Genomic DNA, 26,284 nt, shown 5'->3' with positions numbered 1-26,284 from the left:
ATCTTCCGCAGAAGAAATCCACACCTCCCTTCCTCACTGGAGGACCCTTCTTCTGAATGAACAATGCCCATGTGTTCTGACTGGGACACCGTGCCAGTAGCTGCTGCAACGCGGCTCATCCCACCCACCTCTCAGGCCCCTTTCAAGTGATTCCCCCGACCAGGACCATAATGGCATCAGGAGCGGGGGTGGGGGGGCTCAAGCCCAGATCAATGACTTGCCAACTCCTTTCTACTTGTGAATGAAAAGTTCCTCACTCCACAATTGCTAAATACAGCAATAACAATAGCTGCCGCTCCATTGCCACCCTTTAAAACCCTCCGAGGCACCGACGCCCCATGTGCTTACCGTTAAATCCGAAGGTCCATAAAATCATGGTCGATTGCCTCGTTAACGATCATAAATGGCTGTCATTTGTTTATTTTGAAAACGCAAGCGGCTTCCCGTCCATCGCTCATAAAATGCAGGACTGGCGTGATGATGTAAGAGGGCCTAATGAATGCCATCACACGTAACTTTATGGCTACCCACCCCCCCAACCCCCACCTCCACTGCTGTCCATTTCGGCTGAGCACAGGAACAAAAATATGTGGGGTGATTTTCCATTTATGGCACAATGGCATTGAAACTGGAAATAACTGGGCACATCTTGTGTCACCAGTACACAGGAGGGGTCTACAGCATTTTTTATATTTCTATACTTAAATCATTAGGCAGCACAGTCATCATTGATTTGGCCATTTGGTGGGAGCATGGGAACCAAGGCTTTCTGCTGAGCACAGAAGAGCTACATTTTGAACAAGTTAGTGGAGACTTCAAGGGCCAAGGGAATTTTGACTGGCCCCTTTTCAGATACAGCCCTAGAGATAATGCTGAGGGAGATGAAGCAAATGAGGGTTGCTTCTTCCTATTGTATTTCCACAGGTATGGCTGAGGAGTACTATCTTACAGGATCTAAGGATGAGGAAGCTTCCACTTCACTAGACACTGACTCTACCTGCAGCAAGCACCAACCCAGGCGTAACCATTCCAGGCAGTGAGATTTAAAGTCAGAGATGGAATAAAAGCAGGGTGCAGGAGTGGAACAGACAGCACGACTGCAGAGGATCAAGTGCAGATGTCAACAGAAGAGTCAGATGAGGTTGATCAGAGGACCATTTCAAAGCCACGCTTACCACCCTCACCACGCGCCCCCCTCCCCTCCCGGATCATGACCCCACTACTGAACATCAAGCCATTGTTTCCAGGACTGTCACTGACCTCATCTCCTCTGGAGATCTTACCTCTACAGCTTCCAAACTCATAGTCCCCCAACTCTGAACAGCCTGCTTCTACCTCCTTCCCAAGATCCACAAAAAGGACAGCCCTGCCAGACCCATTGTTTCAGCCTGTTTCAGTCCCACTGAACTGATTTCTTCCTAGCTCAACTCCATTTTTTCTCCCTTTGTCCAGTTTCCCCACCTACATCCATGACTCTTCTGATGTCCTCTGTCACTTCAACAGTTTCCAGTTTCCTGGCCCTACACCATCTCCTCTTCACCACTGATGTCCAATCTCTCGACACCTTCATCCCCCACCAGAATGGTTTTAGGGTTCTCCGCTTTTTGAATGGCGGTCCAACCAGTTTCTATGCACCACCACCATGCTCTGCTGGCTGAACTTGTTCTCACTTTGAACAACTTCTCCATTAACTCACTTCACTTCCTCCAAATAAAAGGTGTTGCCATGGGTACCCACATGGGTCCTAACTATGCCTGTCTTTTTGTGGGATATGTGGAACATTTCTTGTTCCAGTCCTACTCAGAATCCCCTCCTTCAACTCTTTTACCAGCATATTGATGACTAGATCGGTGTTGTTTCCTGCTCTCGCCCTAAACTGGAAAACTTCATGAACTTTGCTTTCAATTTCCACCCTTCTCTCACCTTCACAAGGTCCATCTCTGACTCTTCCTTTGCTTAACTTCGCTGTCTCCATTTCTGAGTATCGGCTATCAATATTCATTATAAGACCACAGCTACTTCAACTATACTTCCTCGCACCCTGCTTTCTGTAAGGACTCCATTCCATTCTCCTATGTCTTCCTTTTCCCTCAACCGAGGATTCTCCCACAATGGTTGACCGAGCCCTCGACTGTGTCCAAACCATTTCCCGCACCTCTGCTCTCACTCCTTCTCCCACCCCCCACCCCCAGAACCAGGATAGAGTTCCCCTTGTCCTTACCTTCCAGCCTCCACATTCAACGGCTCATCCTCCACCATTTCCGCCACCTTCAGCGTGATGCTACCACCAAATATATCTTCCCCTCTCAGTATTCCGAAGGGACCATTCCTTCTGCGACACTCTGGTCCACTCTTCAATCACCCCCAACACCCCATCCCCTTCCCATGGTACCTTTCCATGCAAGCACAGGAGATGCAACACCTGCCCTTTTACCTCCTCTCTCCTCACCATCCAAGGCCCAAACCTTCCTTCCAGGTAAAAGTGATTAACATGTAGTTCTCTCAATTTAGTATACTGTATTCGCTGCTCGCAACGCAGTCCGCTCTACACTGGGGAGACAAAATGCAGATTGGGTAACCACTTTGCAAAACACCTCCATTCAGTTCACATGCATGACCCCGAGCTTCCAGTGGCCTGCCATTTTAATTCTCCACCTTGTTCTCATGACGGCATCTCTGTCCTCAGCTTACAGCAGTGTTTCAATGAAGATCAAAGCAAGCACAAGGAACAGCACCTCATCTTTTGATGAGGCACTTTACAGCCTTCTGGACTCAACATCGAGTTCAACAATTTCAGACTGTAATCACTGCCCTCCATTTTGTTTTCTTTTCTTTGTATGTTTCAGTCTAAGTCTTGTTTTCTCTGGCTTTGCTTTCAGACTTCGTTATTCTGCCATTCACGCCTCCTCTGGACACATCTTTTGTTTCTTGACTTGTCCCATTATTACTCCCTTTGGCACTGCCCCACCAACTCTTTTATCATATAATGTCTCCCCGCCCTATCACAGATCTTCCCTTTTGTTTTTTCCACTCTCTGCCATTTGACCTATTTAAAATCAATTACATTTCTAACTTTTCCCAGTTCTGATGAAGGGTCATTGATTTGAAATGTTAACTGTGGTTCTTTCTGCATAAATGCTGCCAGACCTGAGTATTTCCAGCATTTTATGTTCTTATACCACAATAGATTGCATCAGTTGCAGCGACATCTTATGACCTTGCAGAAGGAGTTACAGAGTTACCACCATTCCAGGGATCATATGGGAATATCCAGTAGCAACCCACCTCACTTCACTCTCCCACAAGAGTAGCACCTGGAAAGAGCACTAGGATACATTCCATGCACAGTCACATAGAGCAAGAACCAGGGTAAGAGACACCAACAACACAAGAAGCGCAACTGTACTATTACTCGAATAGGATTTGGAGAATTCATCTGCCACAGTTTTTTTAAGCAGGAAATTAATGGATGTAAGGTAAAGTACAGGGTTATTTATTTAGGTTGGATTTGGTGTGTCAGTTCATTGAGAACATAACCCAGGATTGAGAGACACTCCAAGACCTAACCAGACAGAAAAATCTGTGCTTCAGCAGAGTCTATCATATTCTCTTTTTATATCCTTACGGAGCTGAGTACCTCATTGTATTTCCTTCCTGCTACAGTTTGTGGATTCTGAAATAGTATAGCTACGGTTTGAAAGAATAGCCCTGGTGGGCCAAGATCCATCCATTTAGAGTAGAAATGGTGAGCTGCAAACTGATGTTGCATAAATGCATTGTGGCAGCTTCCTGGGTACCTGTCAGCTACCTGTATGATGTAACTCTGATGCTCACATGCAACATGATGGAATGAAACCTCTTTCTATACCTAAATGCCATTGCATTGGTGAAAGAGTCCACATGGGTTGCACAAAGGAGGCCTGCACTCTAGGTAAGTCAATCACTGTGAAAAAGTGAAGAGCATGTGGCACCTCAAGGGCATCTGCAATGCAGTCCTTCCTTAACAGTGGACTTATCCAAGGGTTCTCACGGGATTGTCGCACCTGATATTATAGAGACCGCAAGTTCCAGTGTCTGTGAATATATTCCATCTGGATTCACCAAGCTGGGGAACTGTCTGGACAGACTATCGTGAATGAAGTCTTCCAACCTGTGTGGAGCAATTCATCAGTGACCTGATGCGTGCAGTGGTGCATGGCAAATGGACTAATCCAACACATGGTGGAAGACCCAAAGCCAAGGAAATTCAAGGCAGTGGCAACTTAATGCCACAGACAGTCATCCATTTGCAGATATCACTGCAGGAGACAGCATAGTTCCAAGAATGCCTTACAGGTGAAGCTTATGAGGCAAAAAAAGACACAGCTCCTCAGACATATCCTAGTGGTGTTGCCATACACCCATCCTTGTGGGTAGCAACAGGTCTGCAGAACCCTTCACTAGTGTAGCCACACCTGCCCCTGCATATGCCTGCAGAACTCCTCCTCGCACTCCAGTTCCCTACGGCAAGTGAAATTCCCAAAGGCATGTCCATCTCAATGGTCCACGAGCTGATTCTAGGCAGAGGATAATTCCCCTGCAAAGCTACTGCCAATAAAAAAAGTAAACTGAGCACTCAGCTAAGGAACAATAAAATCTACAAATAAAAAAAGCACAAAAGTGAAACAATGCTACTTCATTGTCACTTGATACAGGAAGAGATAGAGACAATTATGGGGCAGATTTCCTCTACAGCAGCAGCTGGTTAGATCTTAGTGAGTCAGAAGCCCTTGCCTCAAATCAATAGAAAACTATGACCTGTTGGGGTTAATTTTGGGAGAAGGGCTTCTGTCTCAACAAAAAATTAAAAAGATATTATATAGCACCTTTCACATCCTCAAAACATCCCAAAGCATCTCACAGCCAATGAATTACTTTTGAAGTATAGTCACTGTTGTTTTGTAGGCATATACACGAGCAAACAGCAATTCGATAAATTATGCTAAGCTGTTTTACTAATGTTGATTGAGGGATAAAAAGTGGCCAAGACACCAGAATTCACCTGAAGGGGTAGGCAAAGCCTCAGTTTAACATCTCATCCAAGATGGCACCTCTGAAAATGCAGCACTCTCTCAGTACTGCACTGAAGTGTCAGTATAGATTAAGCTCCCAAGTATCTGAACTGGGTCTTGAACCCAAAACATTTTGGCTCAGAGGTGAGAATCCTACCACTAAGCCAAGCTCCTATGCTCCAACATTGAAGAACTTAAATAACATAACCTCTGAATACCAACAATGCCAAATAAGCAAATTTTTCTTAGCGCAGTACAGTCCTTCAATCTAATTGGGGCATTCTCCTAATTGATACTTTCCTCTGCACTCACTCTTCAGGCTTCTCACAGAATTACTGCTCCAGCAAGGGCAGGCATTTTGAAAACACTTATTTGTTCCAGTGAAAGTAATACAACCAAGCTAGAAGGAGAGAAAGCCCTGGCAGCACAAAGAGTTTCAACTATTGCAAAATAATGGGTTAACGGCAATGTAATCCTTCCCTATTAGGAGACTATGTTGGTGTTTTTACTTCAGGAATGGCAATCGTTCACTGTGTTGCTAAAACAATACTGGGAAATGTACTTTAACAGTGGGATCTTGACAAAGTTTCTTTACCACCCGAAGTGTTATTTTTCAAATTGCTTTAAGTAGATAGTCTAAAAGTTTTCTCTACACAAGTTATATTGCTGCGTAATGGCTCAGCTGATAAAGCCAGTGTTTAACTGAGCCACACTGATCAGAAGCCCTAGGTTTGATTCCTGGTCTGTGCCTAGTAAGATGCTACAATTCGCTTCAGCATCCCTGAATTAGAAAGGGAGTGAGGGAGGAAATCAGTGAGGGATCCTGATTGTCATTCAGTAGCTCCTATTGGAAAGCATGCACATGTTCACATTCAACGAGAATGGCATTGGGCTCTGTTGTGATGCCCCCCACAGTTTAACAGCCTACTGACATTCACTATGTAGGCTCACAAATGAAGAATGGCAATTTGGATACATTAGGACATCTGTCATTAATGGAACCAAACCTCAGCAGTATTGGAACCAATTTGCTCAAAACAAAGATGGTTAAGGGAAGAATTAATTGAGGTTTTTAAAATATGAATGGTTTTTACTTCAATAAATAGGAAAAGGCTATTTCCTCAGGTTGGGAAGTCAGTGACAAGGAGTCATCAGTTTAAAGTTGTCACTAAGGAAGGAGAGAAGTTCAGAAAATTTTCTTTAATCGGAGTTGTTAGAGCATGGAAAAGTTTGCTGATAGGGAGCAGTTGAGGCAGAGGTCACTATATGTTTTTAAAGAAAAAGTGGATAAGTATTTGAAGTGGAAGGCACAGGGCTATAGGGAAGAACTGAACAGCGGGAATAGTTTTGGATTGCTCTAGTAAAGAGCCTCCACAGACATGATGGGCTGAATGGCTTCTTGTGGCCTGTACTTTCAGGAAAGGTGGGAAGATGATTTGGGCAATACTGTGCGAGAGGGTAAATATTACAGGTGTCATTAATATTGACAAACCACACTAAATCCTTGGCAGTACAGTGATATTTTCCCAAGAAATGACATAGTTGTCCTGAAGCCTCTGGCCAAGACATCACATCACTTGGTTATACATCAAGATCACAGCTGCTTTTACCTCTTTATAAGGTAACAACAAAGGATCCTTAGAATGTAACAATTTAAGTAGGAGCGGGGAAGGGGTGCTGAAAAATGTCACTGCGGAGATAATATAGCTGTGTTACCGTCAATAGTTAAAAGGGAAGGGGGTTAAATAAAAAAAGACTGAAAAATGTGACTGTTGAACGTAAAACCTGCACTAAAGCCTGTGGTAGCAAAAGTGCCACAAAAGAAGTGCCGTCGTGACGACGGAAGGCCCACTCAAGCATCTGCTTTCTTATTATGAAAGAACATATTTTTCACAGCCTCAGAACGTTCCAAAGCACCTTACAGCCAATGAAATATTTTTGAAGTGTAGCCATTGTAATGTAGGGAAACCCAGCAGTAAATGTGTGCACACCCAGGTCCACAAACAGCAATAGCCAGAAAATCTGTTTTTATTAATGTTAGTTGAGGGATAACTGTTGTGCTGGACACCATCTTCTTCAAATAGTGCTATGGGATCTATAATGTCCACCTGAGATAACAGATGGGGTCTCAGTTTAGTCTCATCTAAAAGACGGCACCTCCAACACTGCAACACTCCATTAGGACTGCACTGAAGTGTCAACCAAGACTTTGCGCTCAAATCTCGAGTGGGTCTTAAACCCATGGCCTTTTGAGTCAGAGGCGAGAGTGCTACACTCAGCCAAGGCTGACATTTAAAGCGAATCCCATAGGAACTCAGCTCTACCAAAGAAGAACTTAAAATCCATCAAATATACAGCCATCATCAACCTTGTGTTTCACAGATACTTCCTGGTACAAGCTAATATTCTCTATAAAATTTGAGCAATCTATTACCTGGTCTTTCTACTTTGATGATTTCTGCACCCAGGTCTCCCAAGATCATTGTAGCAAAAGGTCCTGCTAACACCCTGTTTGGAATAGAGAATGGAAACAAGCAGTTACATTCACTTTGTTAAATTCTTACCTGACAAAGTTCTTTTGTATTACAGAACTGGAAGTTACCTTGAGAGATCTAGAATTTTAATTCCTTCCAATGGTTTTACATTTCCTGAAAACCAACACACAGAAATGTTAGAGCTCTTGTATCAAGCAGTCACATATTCAACTTCAAACCAAATGGCAAAAGTTATACAGGTATCATTACACTGGCTTAAAAAACAGCCACACCCTGAGTTACCGACTGTCATCTTTGACTGGTCTGCAGCAGGATCTCACTATATGACAAATGGCACAACTACAGGATGGTGTTTTCCTTAGAAAAACATAATGCTAGTAATTTTTCTATATTGTACATCCACTACTGTGTAGCTTTGTAAACATTAGTCTTCATTGGAAATTTTATTCAGATTTGGCATGACTATTGTGCATCTATCTAGGTGGTGAAGCGTAGACCACCTACCTTGAAATAAAGGCATCTGCCACAAGCTCAAGAGCAAACCTATGTCAGGAATCAGGGACACTCACAAGAGATTTAGAAACTGCAGCATTATGAGTGCCTGTGTGACTGCCCCCTCTCTTCTGGGGAAAATAACCATCACTTGTAAGGAAGAAGAAACCTAACTAATTACGGTAGTAAGATAGATGGATAAATTTCAAAATTCTCTCAAGTTGCGAAGGAGTTTTCTGCATGGATCAGGGTTTCAAAGAATGAAGATCTACAATGTAAGAATTAAGATTTTCTCTCATATGTACATATCTCAGGAGCCTGAATCAGTCATACACACCCAAGGAAGAGAGAGGACCTTTGGACTTGGATGAGAACCCAATCTGACAATGATCTACTGAATTGCTAACTGTTCTGCTGACGAATCTACAGCCAAAGACTTGCAGGTTGATAGGTAAATTGGCCATTATAAATTGCCCCTAATATAGGTAGGTGGTAGGGGAATTGTGGGGATGTGGTAGGATATGGGATTAATGTAGGATTAGTATAAATGGGTGGATGGTTGGCACAGACTCGGTTGGCCAAAGGGCCTGTTTCAGTGCTGTATCTCTAAATAAATAAATAATCTTCTGTTAGATGGTTAACTTTGTTCTAATCCAGAGAACCAGTTAGTAAAGGATGACACTGGAGCCGATCTTTACTCAGTCTTACATTTATTTACAAATTTAAACATTACAAGCATACACCTCCAAACTCAACCAACCGCAATTTCAATAAGTGTATCGTTATACCTCTTCTGATCCAACCAGAAGGTTGCTAATAAAGAGGAACTAAGTGCCTCTTCTGAAAGGGCTACCACAAATAAACTGTAACAAAAATGTTAAAGGAAACATTGATAATCAGATTAAAGTGGCATTCCTGGGGGTGATGATGCATTCCAGTCCCACTGGTGCCCACTGGTCACAGAAAGCCAGACTCGTACCAGTGAACACCGCGTGCTCTCTCTCCAGGGACACCCGGCCATGGATGTAGCGGAAGAGAGGCAGGAAGTCGTGTTAAACAACCCTCTCAACTCTCCGCTTGGCCAAACCCAGGAGCAATACCACGAGGAGGTTCTCCAATCTGCCCACTCCCCTCTCCACTGGCTGGCCAAAGATCAGGAGCATGGGATTGAAGTGCAGCCAGAACTTGAGGGGCAGCCCCCTCGGAGAATGGAACAGAGGCTGCAACCTCTCACACTCTACACAGATGTGAAACATGCACTCCTCTAGGTGGCCTGGGAGTCTGTAAATCAGCATAACAGTTTATTGCACAGGACCGCCGCATGCAACACCCTCCAAGCCAAATCCCCAATGGACGATGGAAGGACTCCCGAATAGATAACCTCTCACCAGGGACCCCAACTTCCTCTGGATGGCAGGAAGGAACACCACAGCGCGTCCAGATGGCCGTCAAGTGGAGAGTGTGCAAGTGACGCACGCTACAGAAAACCCTTTCACACAGAATGGAATGGCACAGATTTCCAAGAGATGGCTCAGGTTGTGGCAACGAGGTTCCTGAGAGAAATTCATCCAAATGGGGGTCAGCTCGGACGTCAATGTTCCATGTGCCTTAAGTACAATCAGGGCTGAGCACCACTTTAAGATTCGCAATGGCTTTGGCCACGGGTTGGGCACTGCCCAAGGACACACGTCGCGCTAGCTCTTCCAGCAACATCCAGTCCACTCCTCCATCATCCAGTATGTTGCCGACTCTGGTCTCCTTGGCAACCACAGCCATTTCCTCGTACCGCTGGAGATGCGGATTCCTGAGCAGCGGCTCCCGGAGGATAGCTGCCACTCCTGATGGGGAGAGCTCCAGCTGGAAGTCGACCATGTTCCAGATCCTGATCATCTCCTGGTAAAAGACACAGAGATCCCCCAGGTTTATAAAGAGGCACTGAATGTCATAATTGAGGCTATGCAGCTGGCAGAAGAAATACATCGCCAGTGCACACCATCTAAGAGGAGGCTTGACGTACAGGTATCTCTGCAGAGTCTGAAGGCGGAAAGTCGTCGCCTGGGTGCGAAAGCACTGCAGCGCCTGACCGCCCTCCCGAAGTGGGAAATTCAGCACCACAGCAGAGAGCCAGTTCATCCTTTTTGCCCCAGAAGAAGTCAACTAGTTTTTTCTGTATTATGGCGACAAACCCGGGGCGAGGGATCAAAGTGTGCAACCAGTACCACAGCATCACCAGCAGGTTTATGACCAGTGCTCAACCCCTGTAGGATAGCCCTCAGAGCAGTACTGTCCAGCACCCTAGGTGAGTGGTGACCTTGGCCTCCAGCTCTTGCCAGTTCACCGGTCAGGGTTAAGATAGACTCCCAGATAGTAAAGGTGGGTGGTGCTCCAGGTAAAGGGCCTGAGCTCCTCTGCCAGATAGTCCATCAGCCACTGGCCCACCAGGAGTCCAGAACGTTTCTCCTAGTTGATGCTGCAGAGGATGCTTCGGAGTAGACCTGCTGACGCTCATACATCCACCACAAGTCAACGGGTCTGTGACCATGAGGGGCATGTCATCAGCATAAGCCAAGAGGATGACCTCCATGCCCGGCCCGTGCACAGCCAGTCCCATCAACCTCCTCCGCTAGAGGTACAGGAAAAGCTCCATGCAGATGGCACATAACTAATTGGACATGAGGCACCCCAACACACTCCTCTCCTGAAGCAAAGGGGTCTTGTCAAGAACCCGTTAACCTTAATCAGAAACTCTGTGACAGCATATGGAAGTCATATCTGGGTGACAAAATGCATCCCAAACCCCAATGCCCGCAGAGTCCCAAATAAGTACTCATGATCCACCTAGTCGAGCGCCTTCTCCTGATCCAGGGAAATGAAGGTGACTGTCAGACTGGCTCTCTGGGAATGATGGGTCAGGTCAGATGTACGTTGTCATGAATTGTCTGGCCTGGGACCATGTAGGACTGGTCAGGGTGGATCATATGAGCCAGCACAATGCCAAGGAAAGCAAACCTGGCCCTGGTAAAAGATCTAATAGTACATGCTGAGGAGGGAGATTGGGTGCCAGTTCTTAAGCAGATGGAGATCGTCCGTCTTGGGCAGCAGGACAATGACGGTCAGCCCATCCAGCCCCGGGGGCTTGCCCCTTGAGAGCCGGTTGAGGGCACCGGTCAGCTCCGCGAAGCTGAGCAGAGCATCAAACCGCTTGGCGCCCTCTGGGCTGACCTTCAGCAGGTTCTCCCATAAAACTCTGCAATGATCCTCACTGGACAAGTCCAAAGAGAACAGAGCACCGTAATAGGCTTGCACTTGGACCTGCAGCCACAGGATTTGCTTCCAGATCCCCTGCCTTTTTTCCAGCGAGTAGAAGGGGGAGCAGGATCCACAACCTCACAAACACACCTTGGGACCCAACAAGCTGCAGGTCCTTCAGTGCGCCCTTCTTCTGTTCATACACCTTCCCTAGGGCCAGATCTTTGACAGTCTGACCTAGACGGAACTCCAGATCGAGCACCACCAGTTTCAACTGCTCAACCTTGGCACTCCGCCTCCTGGTCGACCCCCGTGTACTCCTGACAGAAGATGTGGACGTGGGCCCTCTCATGTCCCACCATAGCCTCAAGAGGAAGCCCACCCCCACACCGCTTCCTTCTCCAGTTGGCTCTGAATCGACAGAAAGAGTCCCAAAACCACACAACCTCCAGCAGCGGGTTGATAAAATGCCATTGTGCTGGCCCCACCCACGCTCGAAGCAGAACCAGCTCTGCCCACACCAGGTTGGCCAAGCACAGCAACGGCTGCACGGAAACCGTCGGAACGCAAGAGACGTACACCCGAGAAATATACAATTGGTTGATTCTGCACCCTCCTCCTCCAGAGTTCATGACAGTGAAAGCGTGGAGTCGGGATGGAGATTTAAAGGTGGTGCAGGAAGAGAGAGACCTAGGAGTATATGTGCACAAATTGTTGAAGGTGGCAGGGCAAGTTGAGAAAGCGGTTAAAAAGGTGTATGAGATCCTGGGCTTTATAAATAGAGGCAAAGACTACAAAAGCAAGGAAGTTATGGCAAATCTTTATACAACACTGGTCTGACCTCAACTGGAGCATTGTGTCTAATTCTGGCCACCACACTTTAGGAAGGATGTGAAAGCATTAGATAGGGTGCAGAAAAGATTTACCATAATGGTTCCAGGGATGAGGGACTTCAGTTATGTGGAGAGATATGAGAAGCTAGGTTGCTCTCCTTAGAGAAACGAAGGTTGAGAGAAGATTTCATCAAGGTGTTCAAAATCATGAAGGGTCTGGACAGAGTAGATAGGGAGAAAATGTTCCCATTGACGGAAGTGTCAAGAACCAGAAGACAACAACTTAAGGTAAATGGCAGAAGAACCAAAGGCAACATGAGGAAATACTTTTTTCCGCAGTAAGTGGTTAGGATCTGAACGCACTGCCTAAGAGTGCGGTGCAGGCAAATTGAATCATGGCTTTCAAAACGGTATTGGATAATTATCTGAAGAGAAAAAAAATTGCATGTTTACAGGGGTAAAGGCGAGGTAGTGGAATTAGGTCAGTTGCTCTTGCAGAGAGTTGCCACAGACATGATGGGCTGACTGGCCTCCTTCTGTGCTGTAACCATTCTATGATTTCCCCAGTTATAAATCTCAAAATTGACTGCAGTGTGTACTGAATGCACTGCAGCAACTCACCAAGGCTTCTTTAACAACCTCCAAACCTGTGTGTTCTACCACCTAGAAGGACAAGATTAGTAGGTGCATGGGTACACCGCCACCTGCAGATTCCCCTCCAAATCACACATCATCCCAACTTGGACATATAACTCCATTCCATCATTGCTAGATCAGAATCCTGGAATGCCCTATCTAACAGCATTGTCGGAGTACCTTCACCACAAAGACTGCAGCAGTTCAAGGCGGCTCACCACCACCTTTCCAAAGGCAACTAGAGATAGGCAATAAGTGCTGACTTTGCTAGTAATGTCCATTTTCCAAGAATGAATTAAAAAAGATTATCCTATGGCAAAGTCAACAGAATACTGGAAAACCACATCATCTGTGGTATGCATTAATAATGAACATGGTTTCAAGACTGGAAATTATTGAAACTACTTCTAGACCAATGTAATCTCATACAACGTCTGGATTAAATGATTGCTATGTTAAGCAAGAACTCCACTTACCAGTATGGGCTTTATTGTTTGAGAATTCTTGCAGCTAATGACCTCTTTCTTTCAACAACCGATCTACCAGAGATAAACGGTAGAAACCATTCCTGAAACAAGAGCTGTGGAACAGTCTTTGTGGTATCTCAAAATGGAATCTGAGGCCCTTTCCCTTAAACAGCAATAGAAGTGCTAGTATCAAGCCTTTAAACACCTGCAATTACAGAAAGGCAGTTGACAAAGACTAGGGAGGCCAAACACTGGATATTAAAATTGATAATGCTTGAAAAATCATGACCCTCAGGTTATAATGATACTGCCTCCTTTGCATGGAATTTTATGTTGCAAGAACTTCCTGCGCTGGCAAATGGTCACAAAGAAGAATGCATCTCTGAGATCAATGAAAACCAGCTGGGTCTACAGGCAAACTTCCCAATTGCCTTATAGCATCGTATCCTTATTGAATGCTGCTTAGAAATATTTCAATTGCCTGCGATTCAGGACAAGACTGTCCATCATCTTGATCTGAGAGAGGACTACAAACGGGTATAGCAAGCCATTCTCTGTTTGCACACCATACAATATCACATAAAGCTCTCTATAGACCATGTCTCATCATGTTGGTCACTTAGGTGACCCAACTGAACAACTGCCCTGCAATTTAGGCATTCTGACAAAGTGGAAACCATAGCCCAACTGAATTGTCTTCTGGATTCCTAAATTAATTAACGCTCTGTTTTCAGATTTAACAAAATAACCCATTAATGCGCCACCCTACACAGGCACCCCCCTCCCCTCCCCCCAACAAGTAATTTTGAAGAGTACTGGATGAAATGACTGGCAAAACAATTTATGTAGGGGACTTATATATCTGGGAAATCAGACAACTACACAGGCTCTTTTGGATCCATTTTTAACGGTGGGAAAGAGTTGCCAGGGAGCAAGCAAAGAGGATTACAGCCTAAGGATGTAGGCAGGAAATGGCCTATCCAGCTCTTTAATAAAAACACTGATTGTAGAAAAACTCAACACCATTGTTGCCAGAAGTGAGGTAGGTCTTCTGATAAAGACCTACTCAGCCTCAGCTCTCATTTTCTTTCTCCCTGAAATCAAAGACAATGGAAAGGGAATTTTGGGAACATTCAGAGACTCTGAAGAGCAATCAATGTTGAACTTCTGCTCCAAAGACGAGCAGCCTTACTCCGCAATGCTGGAATCCACCTTATCACTCCTACCAAGGATATGTAAGGACCAGGACTGAAGCCCAGTTTATACTGATTGCAAATAGTACTGCTGTACAGATGACGATTCATCACGAGTTCCAGGATATAGCATTCCAGCAATTTTCTGTCAATGTTACTCAGAATCAAGAGTTTCCCAGAAATGCTAAAAATGATGTCATGTAATCGTCACTAGACATTACTAAGTGAACTCTACTCTTACTACTGTATACTAATACCATGGACATTCCAGGAATATGACAGTCTTAAGATGGTGAGTTGGTGCAGAATTCGGTTCAGTAAATGCTCGCAGATTTACCTTAGTAACTACAGAGATGTTTAACTGGCACAGTTGAGAATTTGAAAGATAGGAATATCTATGCTTAAGAAAGCAGATCGAGAGGAGATCTTAAGTATTTAAAAGCTTACATAGGCAAATTGAATCCTTATGACACGTTTGATATAGCAACAAACTGTACAACAAGGAGCACCAGTCCAAGCTAAGAAAAGAATGGAGTTAGGATTTGTTTTACAAAAAGAGTGGTGAATGGGCTTGGGGAGGTGGTGCAGCCTCTAAAGAGGGATTTGAAGGTTAAGGTTTTTGAGGGGCAAAAGCAATACTGCTGTATAACATTTCTTGGACTTTGAGCTTTAATTGTCTTTTTGTATTCAATATATTCCTACGCAAAAGTGTACGTCATTGTTTGAAGGTAATAACAGCAGTTGTAAGTACCAGCTCCAGCAACAGAGGGTAGGGGAATAAAGATACCTCAAAAGAAATTTTATTCATAAAGTCCAGGAAGAGAAAAGTCACATGACCAATGCCCCTCTGCCAAGGTATCACAGCACCCATCTTCCTCACCACAATTCTGCACTTCACCTCCAGCAAGCTCCCCACAGGAGTAGAGATAACCTACAGGACAGACGAATGCGCAGGAAATTATTCAATCTTCATCACCTCCACTCCAGAACTAAGGTAACTCCAATCACAGTCATCAAGCTTCAGTACGCAGACAACACTTGAGCTCACTCAGAGACTGAGTCCCAAGTCATCGTTGACTCCTTCACCAAAGCAAATGAGAGGATGGGCCTTAAACACCCAGAAAACTAAGGTCCTCTTCGAACCTGCTCTCGCCCGCAGCACAATAGCACTCTCTGTTTATCAAGATCCACAGCGAGACCCTGAAAAAGGTGGACCACTTTCTGTATTTCGGGAACCTCATCTCAATGAAGGCCGACATAGATGATGAAATCCACCACTGTCTCAAATGTGCCAACTCAGCCTTCAGCTGACTGAGGAAAAGAGTATTCGAGGACCAGGACCTCAAACCTGGGACTAAGGTCACGGTTTACCAGGCAGCAGTGATCCCCATGCTCCTAATATACTTCAGAGACTTGGACAATTTACAGCATGCACCTCAAGGCATTGGAGAAATATCAAAACTGTCTATGCAAAATCCTTCAAATTTATTGGCAGGATAGGTTGTCTAATGTCAGCATCCTCCCGCAAGCCATCATTTCTAGCATCGAGATGCTAATCACCCAAAACCACTTTGCTGGTTGGGTCATGTCATTCGCACGCCTGACACCACACTTCTGAAACACTTGGTCTACTCCGAACTTCATCGCAGCAAGAGACTCCCAGATGGACAGAGCAAATACTTTAGGGATGTTCTCAAAGCATTCCTGAAGAAATACAACATACCCACCGATTCATGGGAATCCCTGGCCTGCAACCGCCTAAAATGGAGAAGGAGCATTTGAGAAGGTACCAAGCACCTCGAGAGACTTTGAAGGGAGCATGCAGAGGCCAAGTCCAGGAAGCACACAGCTCCCCAAGCAGTTCATCTACTTGATCCTTCAAACTCCACCTGGCCCACATGTGGCAGAGTCTGCAGGTTGTACATCCAACTCATTAGCCATCTTAGAACGGATTGAGCCAGAGTGAAAGAAAATCATCCTCGATCCCGAGGGACCGCCTAAGAAGAAGATCACAGCATCAAAAGGATCTTATGTGAAGGATGAGGGCCCAACTAGATCTGCTACTCTTGGATGGAATGCATTTTTATTAAAAACCATTTGGACCTCTAACCTGTCAACAGTGTGCTAACTTTAAAAGATCAATTATTTTGATTGATGTAGAAATAAAGTAAGCGATGCTTACTGATCCAAATTTAATGGATCTCAACTGAATGAGAACCTCGTATTGGAGGAGTTACTCACATGTTGTGTTCAATAACTCATTCAAACTAGTTCCTACTAGTTGTTCTTACTAGTTCCTCACAGCAAATTAGGGAAAAGAGACAAAATGAATTCTATTTAACTGGTTTGTCTTATAAAGTAGATATGGATGATTAAGATTCCCTCAGTCATAAAAAAAATCATGTTTTCATTTTGCTCCATAGTGAATCAGTTAAGTACTGACTCGAATGTCTAAATATCAAAGGATGCAAAAATTATTCATTCCTGACGAGAGACCAGATGTACAGGAAACTGTGGTATGTTGTTTTATATAACACTCAAGTGGACTTTGGAAAGTGGAATTTTTTTTTGGTAGTTGCACATTTTTGATTGAATGGCTAAGCTATTGATACCACTGTACATAGAACTGAAGAAGCAAGTGCAGCTTCCATCTCAAAGCAGTCTGCAATAATAAATCTGCATTTTCATATTTTTAGCTTGTTGCAGATCTAAATATTTATACCATCACCTTGACTCTTTGCAGACGCTGTGCCACAATCTATTCACCAACAACAATGTGTATTTGTCTGGCACGGAGATATCTTAAACCATATTATTAGGAGGGCCAAACAGTTACAGGTCAAGTAGGAGCAGAAAGGGGAAAATGGAGTGGGCCGAGAAGGAACTAAAAGGCAAGAACTGCCAGGAGATTGTTCCCTCCATGTCATCCCTGAGCAAGTTCACAGACCAGCTAAAGGAACCAACAATATTTGCTAGGGCCACCTTTGCAACCATGGTAACCTCCCCAAACTGAAGGAACTACTCCCCCTGATAAAGAACAATCATTAAACTGAGCGAGCAGTCCCTGGATAATAAGGATCTACAAGAATGAAGCAAAAAGAGACCAATAACAAAAATATAAGAAATAGGAGCAGGAGTAGGCCATATGGCCCGTCGAGCCTGCTCCGCCATTCAAAATGATCATGGCTGATCTTGGGCTTCAATTCCACTTTCCCGCCTGCTCCCCATATCCCATCATTCCCAGAGACACCAAAATCTGTTTATCCCAGCCTTAAATATATCCAACGATGGAGCATCCACTACACTCTGGGGTAGAGAATTCCAAAGATTCATAACCCTTGAGTGAAGAAATTTCTTTTCATCTCAGTCCTAAATGTTCATCCCCTTATCCTGAGACTGTGTCTCCATGTTTTAGATTCCCCAGTCAGGGGAAACAACCTCTCAGCGTCTACCCTATCAAGCCCCTTCAGAATCTTTTATGTCTCAATGAGATCACCTCTCATTCTTCTAAATTCCAGAAAATATAAGCCCAATTTACTTAACCTCTCATCATAGGACAACCCTCTCATCCCGGATACCAATCTAGTGAACCTTCACTGTATTACCTCCAATGCAAGTATATCCTTCCTTAAATATGGAAACCAAAACTGCACACAGAACTCCAGTTGTGATCTCACAAAGCTCTGTACAATTGTAGCAAGACTTCTTTATTCTTGTACTCCATAATTAGCAGAACAAGTGTGAGGGTGAGGTTTCCCTAACTGGTGGAAACCCTACATAATAAATCCATTATCAACATGAATTTGACCATTATGATCTCAAATCACTGATACGGATTTTAGTTTGGACAGACGAGCCATTACTCTTTATCATAGGTTCTCCACCCCTTCATTTCGGCAGGGAGAGGAGTGCTTGGAGATGTTCTGGTAAGATTGAAATTATGCAAAATAGAACAAGCGGTGAGGGAAGTGCTTTCGGCCACTCAATTTCAATCCAAACTAAACAAAAAACAAAACTGGACAGAACAATTATCCCCAAAAATGCTAAATCCTTACCTTGGCAAGATACCCAAAGATTATACCTCAACTCATTACTGAGCTTTCTGATCACATATTTTGATGGTATTATGCTTCTATTGTGCCTTATATACTATTCAAAGGATGTAGCTTCTTATTGAGTACTGGCCTGTACTAGGTAGATAAAAGTGACTGCACCACTTATTTTGGCTCTGATAAATTTTATCTGATTGATTAACTTTTACCTTTAGTTGGTCACAATTTGCCTAACAGACTATTTGCACTGTTGACTAAGGGACTGACGTTCAGAGGAAATGTTTATCAGCAGCTTTCAATTGATTTCGTGTGAAAGCAGCTGTCTTGTATTATGCCAAAAATGGATTAATCAATACCCTCAGAACAACCTATATCGCTACTTGTAATCGAGAAAGTCAATCCCCTCCTATCTAGTTTATTTCTTCCCCTCCTCTCATCTCATGAAATCCACCTACGGAGGCCTTTTCATATGATTGTGTAAACTACTGTATTTATTTAGGGAATTGGAAGTATTGCCAGCACTTTGCTGCTTATACTCTACTGGTCCTTTTGTCTGCATCAGATGGCCAAACACAGACATACCAACTTGTGAATTGATCACAAAAAATTAGATTTCTCAGTCAAATTCAACCTCTCTCCTCTTACGATAGGGTGCTGAAAACTCAGGATTTTTATCAATTGCACCTCAGCGAAGCTGTCTCTCACATGGATTTCCATCTTGTCCTGTGGCTTATTGTGCCTTTATGTATGCGACTGCCTGAATCTCTTATTGAAGTTCCGAACGAAGCCAGGCAAATTCAGGCTCACTCTGGGAGATGGGCCAGTACACCGGTGCTGACTCTCACTGAGAGTTGGGTCCTCGCTTCACTTTGTTCTCAGAATGCTCTCAGAATGCCAGGCTTTGACTTCAGTAGCTTACCACAAGCAACACAGAGCAACCACATTCTTTGACCACCAAACTGAAGGCTCCTCTCCTCTCCCCCATTCTCTCCTTCCTCTGACACTACAGCTTTTAAATATCCAAACTCGCCAACTGTATTCTATATCTTCATGTATTCTATCTGGGCTCCTATTCTGTCCAACCCCAGTTCTGGTTTGCACTGTGGACATTGGTCCTACTCCAAGGTGTCTCAACGTTGTGTGTAAAGCAATCACTCACTCGTTGTATCGGCAGTGACTAAAGAAAGAGGAGTTACTTCCTACATAACTTATATACTTGAAAGAGAGAAAGTTGCAGGACTATGGGAAAAGCGCAGGGCAGCGGAACAAATTGGACGGCCATGATCGTACCCAGATAACAGGTAGGATTTTATAAAGAAAGCATTTTTAGATACAGCAATATAGTTTCTGTAAAGAGCTCTGACCTATAAGAGATTAAATAAGCCACTAATATGAAAGAGTAATGAATAGCGAGGAGGATGGTGATAGACTTCATGAAGACATGGATAGACTGGTACAATGAATGGACTCAAGGCAAATAAAATTTAATGCAGAAAAGTGCAAAGTGATACCTCTCCTCATTCTTCCATTAAAATGTAATGTAAGCTAAAGGGTACAATTCTAAAGGGGGTGCAGGAACAGAGACACCTGGGCCGGGGGGGTGGGGGGCGGTGGTTGTAAATGTGCACACATTGTTGAAGGTGGCAATGCAGGATGAGAAAGTGATAAAAAAAAAAGCATATGGTATCTTGGGCTTTATAAATAGAGACATAGAATACAAAAGCAAGAAAAATATGATGAACCCTTATAAAATACTGGTTTGGCCACAACGGGCATATTGTCTTCAATTCTGGGCACCACACTTTAGCAAGGATGTGAAGGCATTGGAGAGGGTGTAGAAAAGATTTATGAGAATGGTTCCAGGGATGAGGGACTTCAGTTACATGGATAGATTGGAGAGGCTGGGGCTGTTCTTCTTAAGGGCAGAGAAGGTTGAGGGGAGATTTGATAGAGGGGTTCAAAATCATGAGAGGTCAAAACACAGCAAATAAAGAGAAACCGTTCCCATTGGTGGAAGGGGCAAGAACCAGAGAACAGAGATTTAAGGTGATTGGCAAAAGAACCAAAGGTGACATGAGGAAAATCCTTTTGATGCAGCAAATGGTAACGATCTGGAATGCAGTGCCTGACAGGCTGGTGGAGGCAAATTCAATTGTGGCTTTCAAAAGGGATGTAGGTAAGTACTTAAAAGGGAAAAAAAAAATTTGCAAGACTGCAGGAATGGGCAGAGATGGGGCAAGGAGTGGGACTAGCTGGACTGCTCATACTGAGCTGACATAAACATGACAGGCCAAATGGCCTCCTTCCGTGCTGTAACCATTCTATGATTCTAATTTGATTTATAAACCAACTATCAATCTATATGGTTTCATTTTTGAAAAACAAACTCGTGATTTTTATACCAAATCTCTTGATTTTTAAGAGTTTGTCTCATGACTTGTGAGATGGTAAAGTTGGCATGTCTGGAGCTATCATGCTGGCTAACACAATCTACTTCAACTGTTCCCCAACCGTCAAATCTCAAAATGCACATCATTCAATCATGCCAGATGTTCCAGCTGATTTTTAAAAATTACCTACCGAACATGCCATCTTCATCAGTCTAAAGAATCCCTGGCTAACTTATTCACTGCTTATAACTTTTCCAAGACCATGGCTAGAGCTGCTACAATTATTAAAAAGTAATGTCAACTATCATTGCCTCGCTACTGTGAATCCTCCTTTCCACCTTTCTTATACTGTAGTGACCCAGTAGAAAGCTCTACCAAAGAGAAAGTGGACTCCTTTGGTTCACTTTTCTTCACTAACTCTAGCCTTCATGATTTTGTATACTATGGGAATCAAGGATATCGGGATGGCATGGGAAGTTGAGGTAGAAAATCATCCATGATCTTAGTGAATGACAGAGCAGGCTCAAAGGGCCGAATGCGTACTCCTGCTCTTATTTCTTATGTGGTTATGTTTATCACAGTGCTGTTTGTGGGACCTTGCTGTGCACATACTGACCAGCATTTGCCTTCATTACAACAATGACTATACTTTAAAACTACTTAAGTGGCTGTGAAGTGCTTGAGGGTATCCCAATGATGTGAAAGCCGCTATATGATTGCAAGTTCTTATTCATTCAGCTATACACATTATAGGTAATGAACATCTAAAAGCATAAAACAGCCCTATTGTTCCCGTCCAGCAAACATTTTGTTCAATGAAAATTATCCACTTTTTCAGTAGGGATTACCCCAGTATTGTCCAGTACAGTCATTGCTTCTTGCTTTGTCTTTTACAAAGGATGCATTTGGCAGTCTATGAGAACCAGGCAGGCAGTGCAGGAGTCCCCTGAGTCTATCTTGCTTGCTAATCAGTTTTCCATTTTGGATACTGGTGAGAGTGATGGTTTCTCAGGGGAGTGCAGCCAGAGCAAAGTCCGTGACACCACTGGTGGCTCAGCTGCACAGGAAGGGAGGAAGAAGAGTGGAAGAGCAATAGTGATCGGGGATTCGATAGTCAGGGGATCAGACAGGCATTTCTGCTCAGTAAACGTGACTCCAGCATGATATGTTGCCTCCCTGGTGCCAGGGTCAAGGATGTCACGGAATGGCTGCAGGACATCCTTCTGGGGGAGGGTGAACAGCCAAAGGTCATGGTCCACATTGGTATCAATAGCATAGGTAGGAAGAGGGAGGAGATCCTGAAATCAGATTTTAGGGAATTAGGAAGGAAATTAAAAAGCAGGACCTCAAGAGCAGTAATCTGAGGATTACTCCCAATGCCACGTGCTAGTGAGCATAGGAATAGGAGGATTGATCAGTTGAACACATGGTTGGAGAATTGGCTTAGGAGGGAGGGCATCAGATTTCTGAGGCATTGGAACCAGTTCTAGGGCAGGCGGGACCTGTACAAGATGGACGGGCTACACCTTAACAGGGCCGGAACTAATATCCTCCCAGGGAGATTTGCTAGTGCTGTTGGGGAGGGTTTAATCTAGATTGTCAGGGGGATGGGAACCTGAGTAGCTCAAATTGGAAGGAGGTAGAAAAGTAGCAAGCGACATTAGAAGGCAGATGAAACAAAGGCAAGCATCAACTAGCTTTAGAATGTAGAATAATGTCAAGACGACAAGGTTAAGGGCACTCTACCTGAATGCACGCAACATTCGCAGCAAGGTAGATGATTTAAAGGCATAAAGAGGTAAATGGGTATGATATAATTGCCATTATGGAAATATGGTTACAGGGTGACCAAGACTGGGAACTGAATATTCAAGGATATTCAACATTTAGGGAGGATAGGAAAAAAGGAAAAGTAAGTGGTGTTGCATTGATAATAAGGGATGGGATCAGTACATTAGAAGGGAGGATCTCAGATCGGAAGAACAAAATGTGGAATCTGTTTGGGTGGAGCCAAGAAACAGCAAGGGGCAGCAAACATTGGTAGGAGTTGTTTATAGGCTATCAAACAGTAGTGGTAGTGTGGGGCATGGTATTAATCAGGAGATTAGAGAAGCATGTAGCATGGGTAATACAGTAATTGTGGGTGAGTTCAATCTGCACATAGACTGGGCAAACCTAACGAGCACAAATGCTGTGGAGGACGAGTTTCTGGACTGTGTTAGGGATGGTTTTCTAGAGCAGTATGTTGAGGCAGCGACGAGAGAACAGGCTATTTTAGATCTGGTATTATGTAATGAGAAAGGGCTAATTTATAATCTTGTTGCAAAAGAACCTGTAGGGAAGAGTGACCATAATATGATAGAATTTTACATTATGTTTGAAAGTGAGGTAGTACAATCTGAAACCAGGGTGTTAAATTTGAACAAAGGAAATTATGAAGGTATGAGGGGTAAATTGGCTGAGGTAAATTGGAAAAATACATTAAAAGGTATAACAGTGCATAGACAATGGATAGTCTGCAAAGAATTGTTATATAGTTTACAGCAACTATACATACCTCCAAGGCACAAAAACCCCAAAAGTAAAGGCAGTCAACCGTGGTTAACAAAGGAAGTTAAGGATTGTATAAGATTAAAAGAAATGGCCTATTAGGTTGCCAGAACTAGTAGTAAACCTGAGGATTGGGAGGATTTTAGAGTACAGTAAAGGAGGACCAAGAAACTGATAAGGAAAGGGAGAATAGAATATGAATGTTAACTAGCAAAAAAAAAACAGACTGTAAAACCTTCTATAGGTACGTAAAATGGAAACGTTAGGCTAAGACAAATGTGGGTCCATTAAAGCAGAGTCAGGAATAGAGAAATGGCAGAGAAGCTAAATGATTGTTTTGTTTCTGTCTTCACTGAGGAAGATACCAGAAATCTCCCAGAATTAGAGATCCAAGGGACTAGGGAGAATGAGGCATTGAAGGAAATTACTATTAGTAAGAAGGTTGTATTGGAGAAATTAATGGGGCTGAAGGTAGATAAGTCCCCAGGACCTGATATTCTACATCCCAGAATGTTGAAAGAGGTAGCTATGGAAATAGTGGATGCATTGGTGATCATCTTCCAAACTTCGATAGATTCTGGAATACTTGCTGCAAATTGGAAGGCAGCAAATGTCACCCCACTATTTAAGGAGGCAGAGAAAAAACTGGGAACTACAGATCTGTTAGCCTTATATTAGTGACAGGGAAAATGTTAGAATTTATTCTAAAGGATGTGATAAATGGGCACTTGGATAATAATGATCTGATTGGGCATAGTCAACATGGATTTATGAAGGGGAAATCATGTTTGACGAGCCTGTTGGAGTATTTTGAGGATGTTACTAACAGAATTGATAAAGGGGAATCGGTGGATGTGGTATACTTGGATTTTCAGAAGGTTTTTGATAAAGTCCCCCACAGGAGGTTGGTTAGCAAAATTAAAGCACATGGAATAGGAGGTAATGTACTGGCATGGATTAAGGATTGGTTATCAGGCAGAAAACAGAGAGTAGGAATAAATGGGTCATTCTTGCGTTGGCAGGCTGTGACTGGTGGGGTACTGCAGGGATCAGTGCTTTGGCCCAGCTGTTCACAATATATATCAATGATTTGGATGTGGGGACCACACATAACATTTCCAAGTTCGCAGGTGACACAAAACTAGGTGGGAATGTGTGTTGTGAGGAAGATGCAAAGCGGTTTCAAGGGGATTTGGACAGACTTAGTGAGTGGGCAAAAATGTGGCAGATGGAAGTTAATATGGAAAAATGTGAGGTTATCCATTTTGGTAAGAGGAACTGTTGTACAGAGTATTTCTTAAATGGTAAGAGATTAGACAGTGCAGATGTACAAAGGTACCTGGGTGTACTAGTCAATAAGTCACTGAATGCTAACATGCATGTGCAGCAAGCAATTAAGAAGGCTAAAGGTATGTTAACCTTTATCACAAGAGGATTTGAGTACAGGAGTAGTGAAGTCTTGCTTGAATTATATAGAACCTTGGTTAGACCACACCTGGAGTACTGTGTGCAGTTTTGGTCCTCTTACCTTAGGAAGGATATTACTGCCATAGAGGGAGTGCAGCCTACTGTGCAACAGCCCCAACAAACAAATTTCTCTGCAGCACCTGTGGAAGAGCCTGTCACTCCAGAATTGGCCTTTATAGCCACTCCAGGCGCTGCTTCACAAACCACTGACCACCTCCAGGCGCGTATCCATTGTCTCTCGAGATAAGGAGGCCCAAAAGGAGGAAAAGGAAAGGAGAGGGAGTGCAACAAAGGTTCTTTGTTCCTGGGATGGCTGGACTGTTCTACTTAAAGGGATAGACAGGGTAGATGCAGCTAAGATATTTCCCCTGGTTGGGGAGTCTAGAAGCAGGGGACACAATTTCAAAATAAGGGGAAGCCACTTAGGAGAAGTGAGAAGAAATTTCTTTACTCAGTGTGTTGTGAATCTTTGAAATTCTGTACCCCAGAGGGCTGTGGAAGCTCAATGAGTATGTTTAAAGTAGAGATTGAGAGATTTCTACATACCAATGACATAAAGGGATATAGGGTAGTGTGGGGAAAAAGGCATTTTTTGGCATTTGAAGTAGATGATCAGCCATGATAATATTGAATTGCGGAACAAGCTCAATGGGCTGAATGGCCTACTCCTGCTCCTATGTGCTAAAAATGGCACTGTGACATTAGTGCAAGCAAATTCACCTACACCAAGCAACACATCTACAGTGCAAATACAGCCTGAATCAGACATCAGGATCCAATCTGGACCTTCATTCAGTTTAAAGTTGTTCAGAAATAGAACAGCAGCAGGAACATGCTGCATGTATTTAATGTGGGAAAGCATGCCTAGGCCCCTCATAGAGGAATAAGAAAAATGGACACCGAGCCAAATGGAGAGTAGGAGAGGTAACCAAAAGCTTGTTCATCGAGGTAGATCTTGAGGAGTCCAAAAGGAAGGAAGATATGAGGAGTTGATGGTGTTGTGGGAAGGATTCCACTGTAGGACCCAGATGGGGGGGCCAATGTGATGGTGGGGGGGGGGGGGGGGCGCGGTTGCATAACAGCCTGAAGTCAAAGGAACGGAGAGTTTTTCTTTGGGGGTGGGGGTGGGGATGGAGGGCGGGGGATCGGGGGGTGGTGTCGAAGAATTGGAAGGTAGGAGGAGATTACAAAGATAGGATGTGGCTAAGTCATGGAGGAATTTGAACACAACACAGAAACAGGAGTAAGCCATTCAGCCCATTAAGCCTGCTCTGCCATGGAATTAGATCATGGCTATTCTGTACAATACCGAACATTTGTTCCTGCTGGGGGACTTTAACGCCAGGGTTGGGGCCGACCATGACTCATGGCCCTCCTGCCTTGGACACTATGGCATTGGAAGGATGAAT

The 26,284-nt window shown here is 43.9% G+C and overlaps 1 protein-coding gene across 6 annotated transcripts in view; it reads right to left on the bottom strand.

The window, feature by feature from the left end:
* The window catches only part of sugct (succinyl-CoA:glutarate-CoA transferase), a 601,965-nt gene that overhangs the window by 556,770 nt on the left and 18,911 nt on the right, over positions 1–26,284 (bottom strand). For 5 of the 6 annotated variants that reach the window (XR_010975076.1, XR_010975077.1, XM_068032238.1 and 2 more), the window contains exons 2-3: positions 7,654–7,699; positions 7,486–7,559 (exon numbers count right to left, since the gene is read on the bottom strand). Coding sequence is in view for 4 of the 6 variants with exons in the window: in XM_068032238.1 (XP_067888339.1) it covers positions 7,486–7,559; positions 7,654–7,699 (120 nt within the window). In the remaining 2 variants the exon portion in view is untranslated. Of the gene's footprint in view, positions 1–7,485; positions 7,560–7,653; positions 7,700–8,050; positions 8,343–26,284 lie in introns of those variants that run through there. The other variant, XM_068032237.1, reaches the window with a different exon arrangement.

Source organism: Heterodontus francisci, chromosome 5 (genome assembly GCF_036365525.1).
Source record: "Heterodontus francisci isolate sHetFra1 chromosome 5, sHetFra1.hap1, whole genome shotgun sequence".
Taxonomy (NCBI): Eukaryota; Metazoa; Chordata; class Chondrichthyes; order Heterodontiformes; family Heterodontidae; genus Heterodontus; species Heterodontus francisci.
This window is presented reverse-complemented; position numbering and strand designations above follow the sequence as displayed.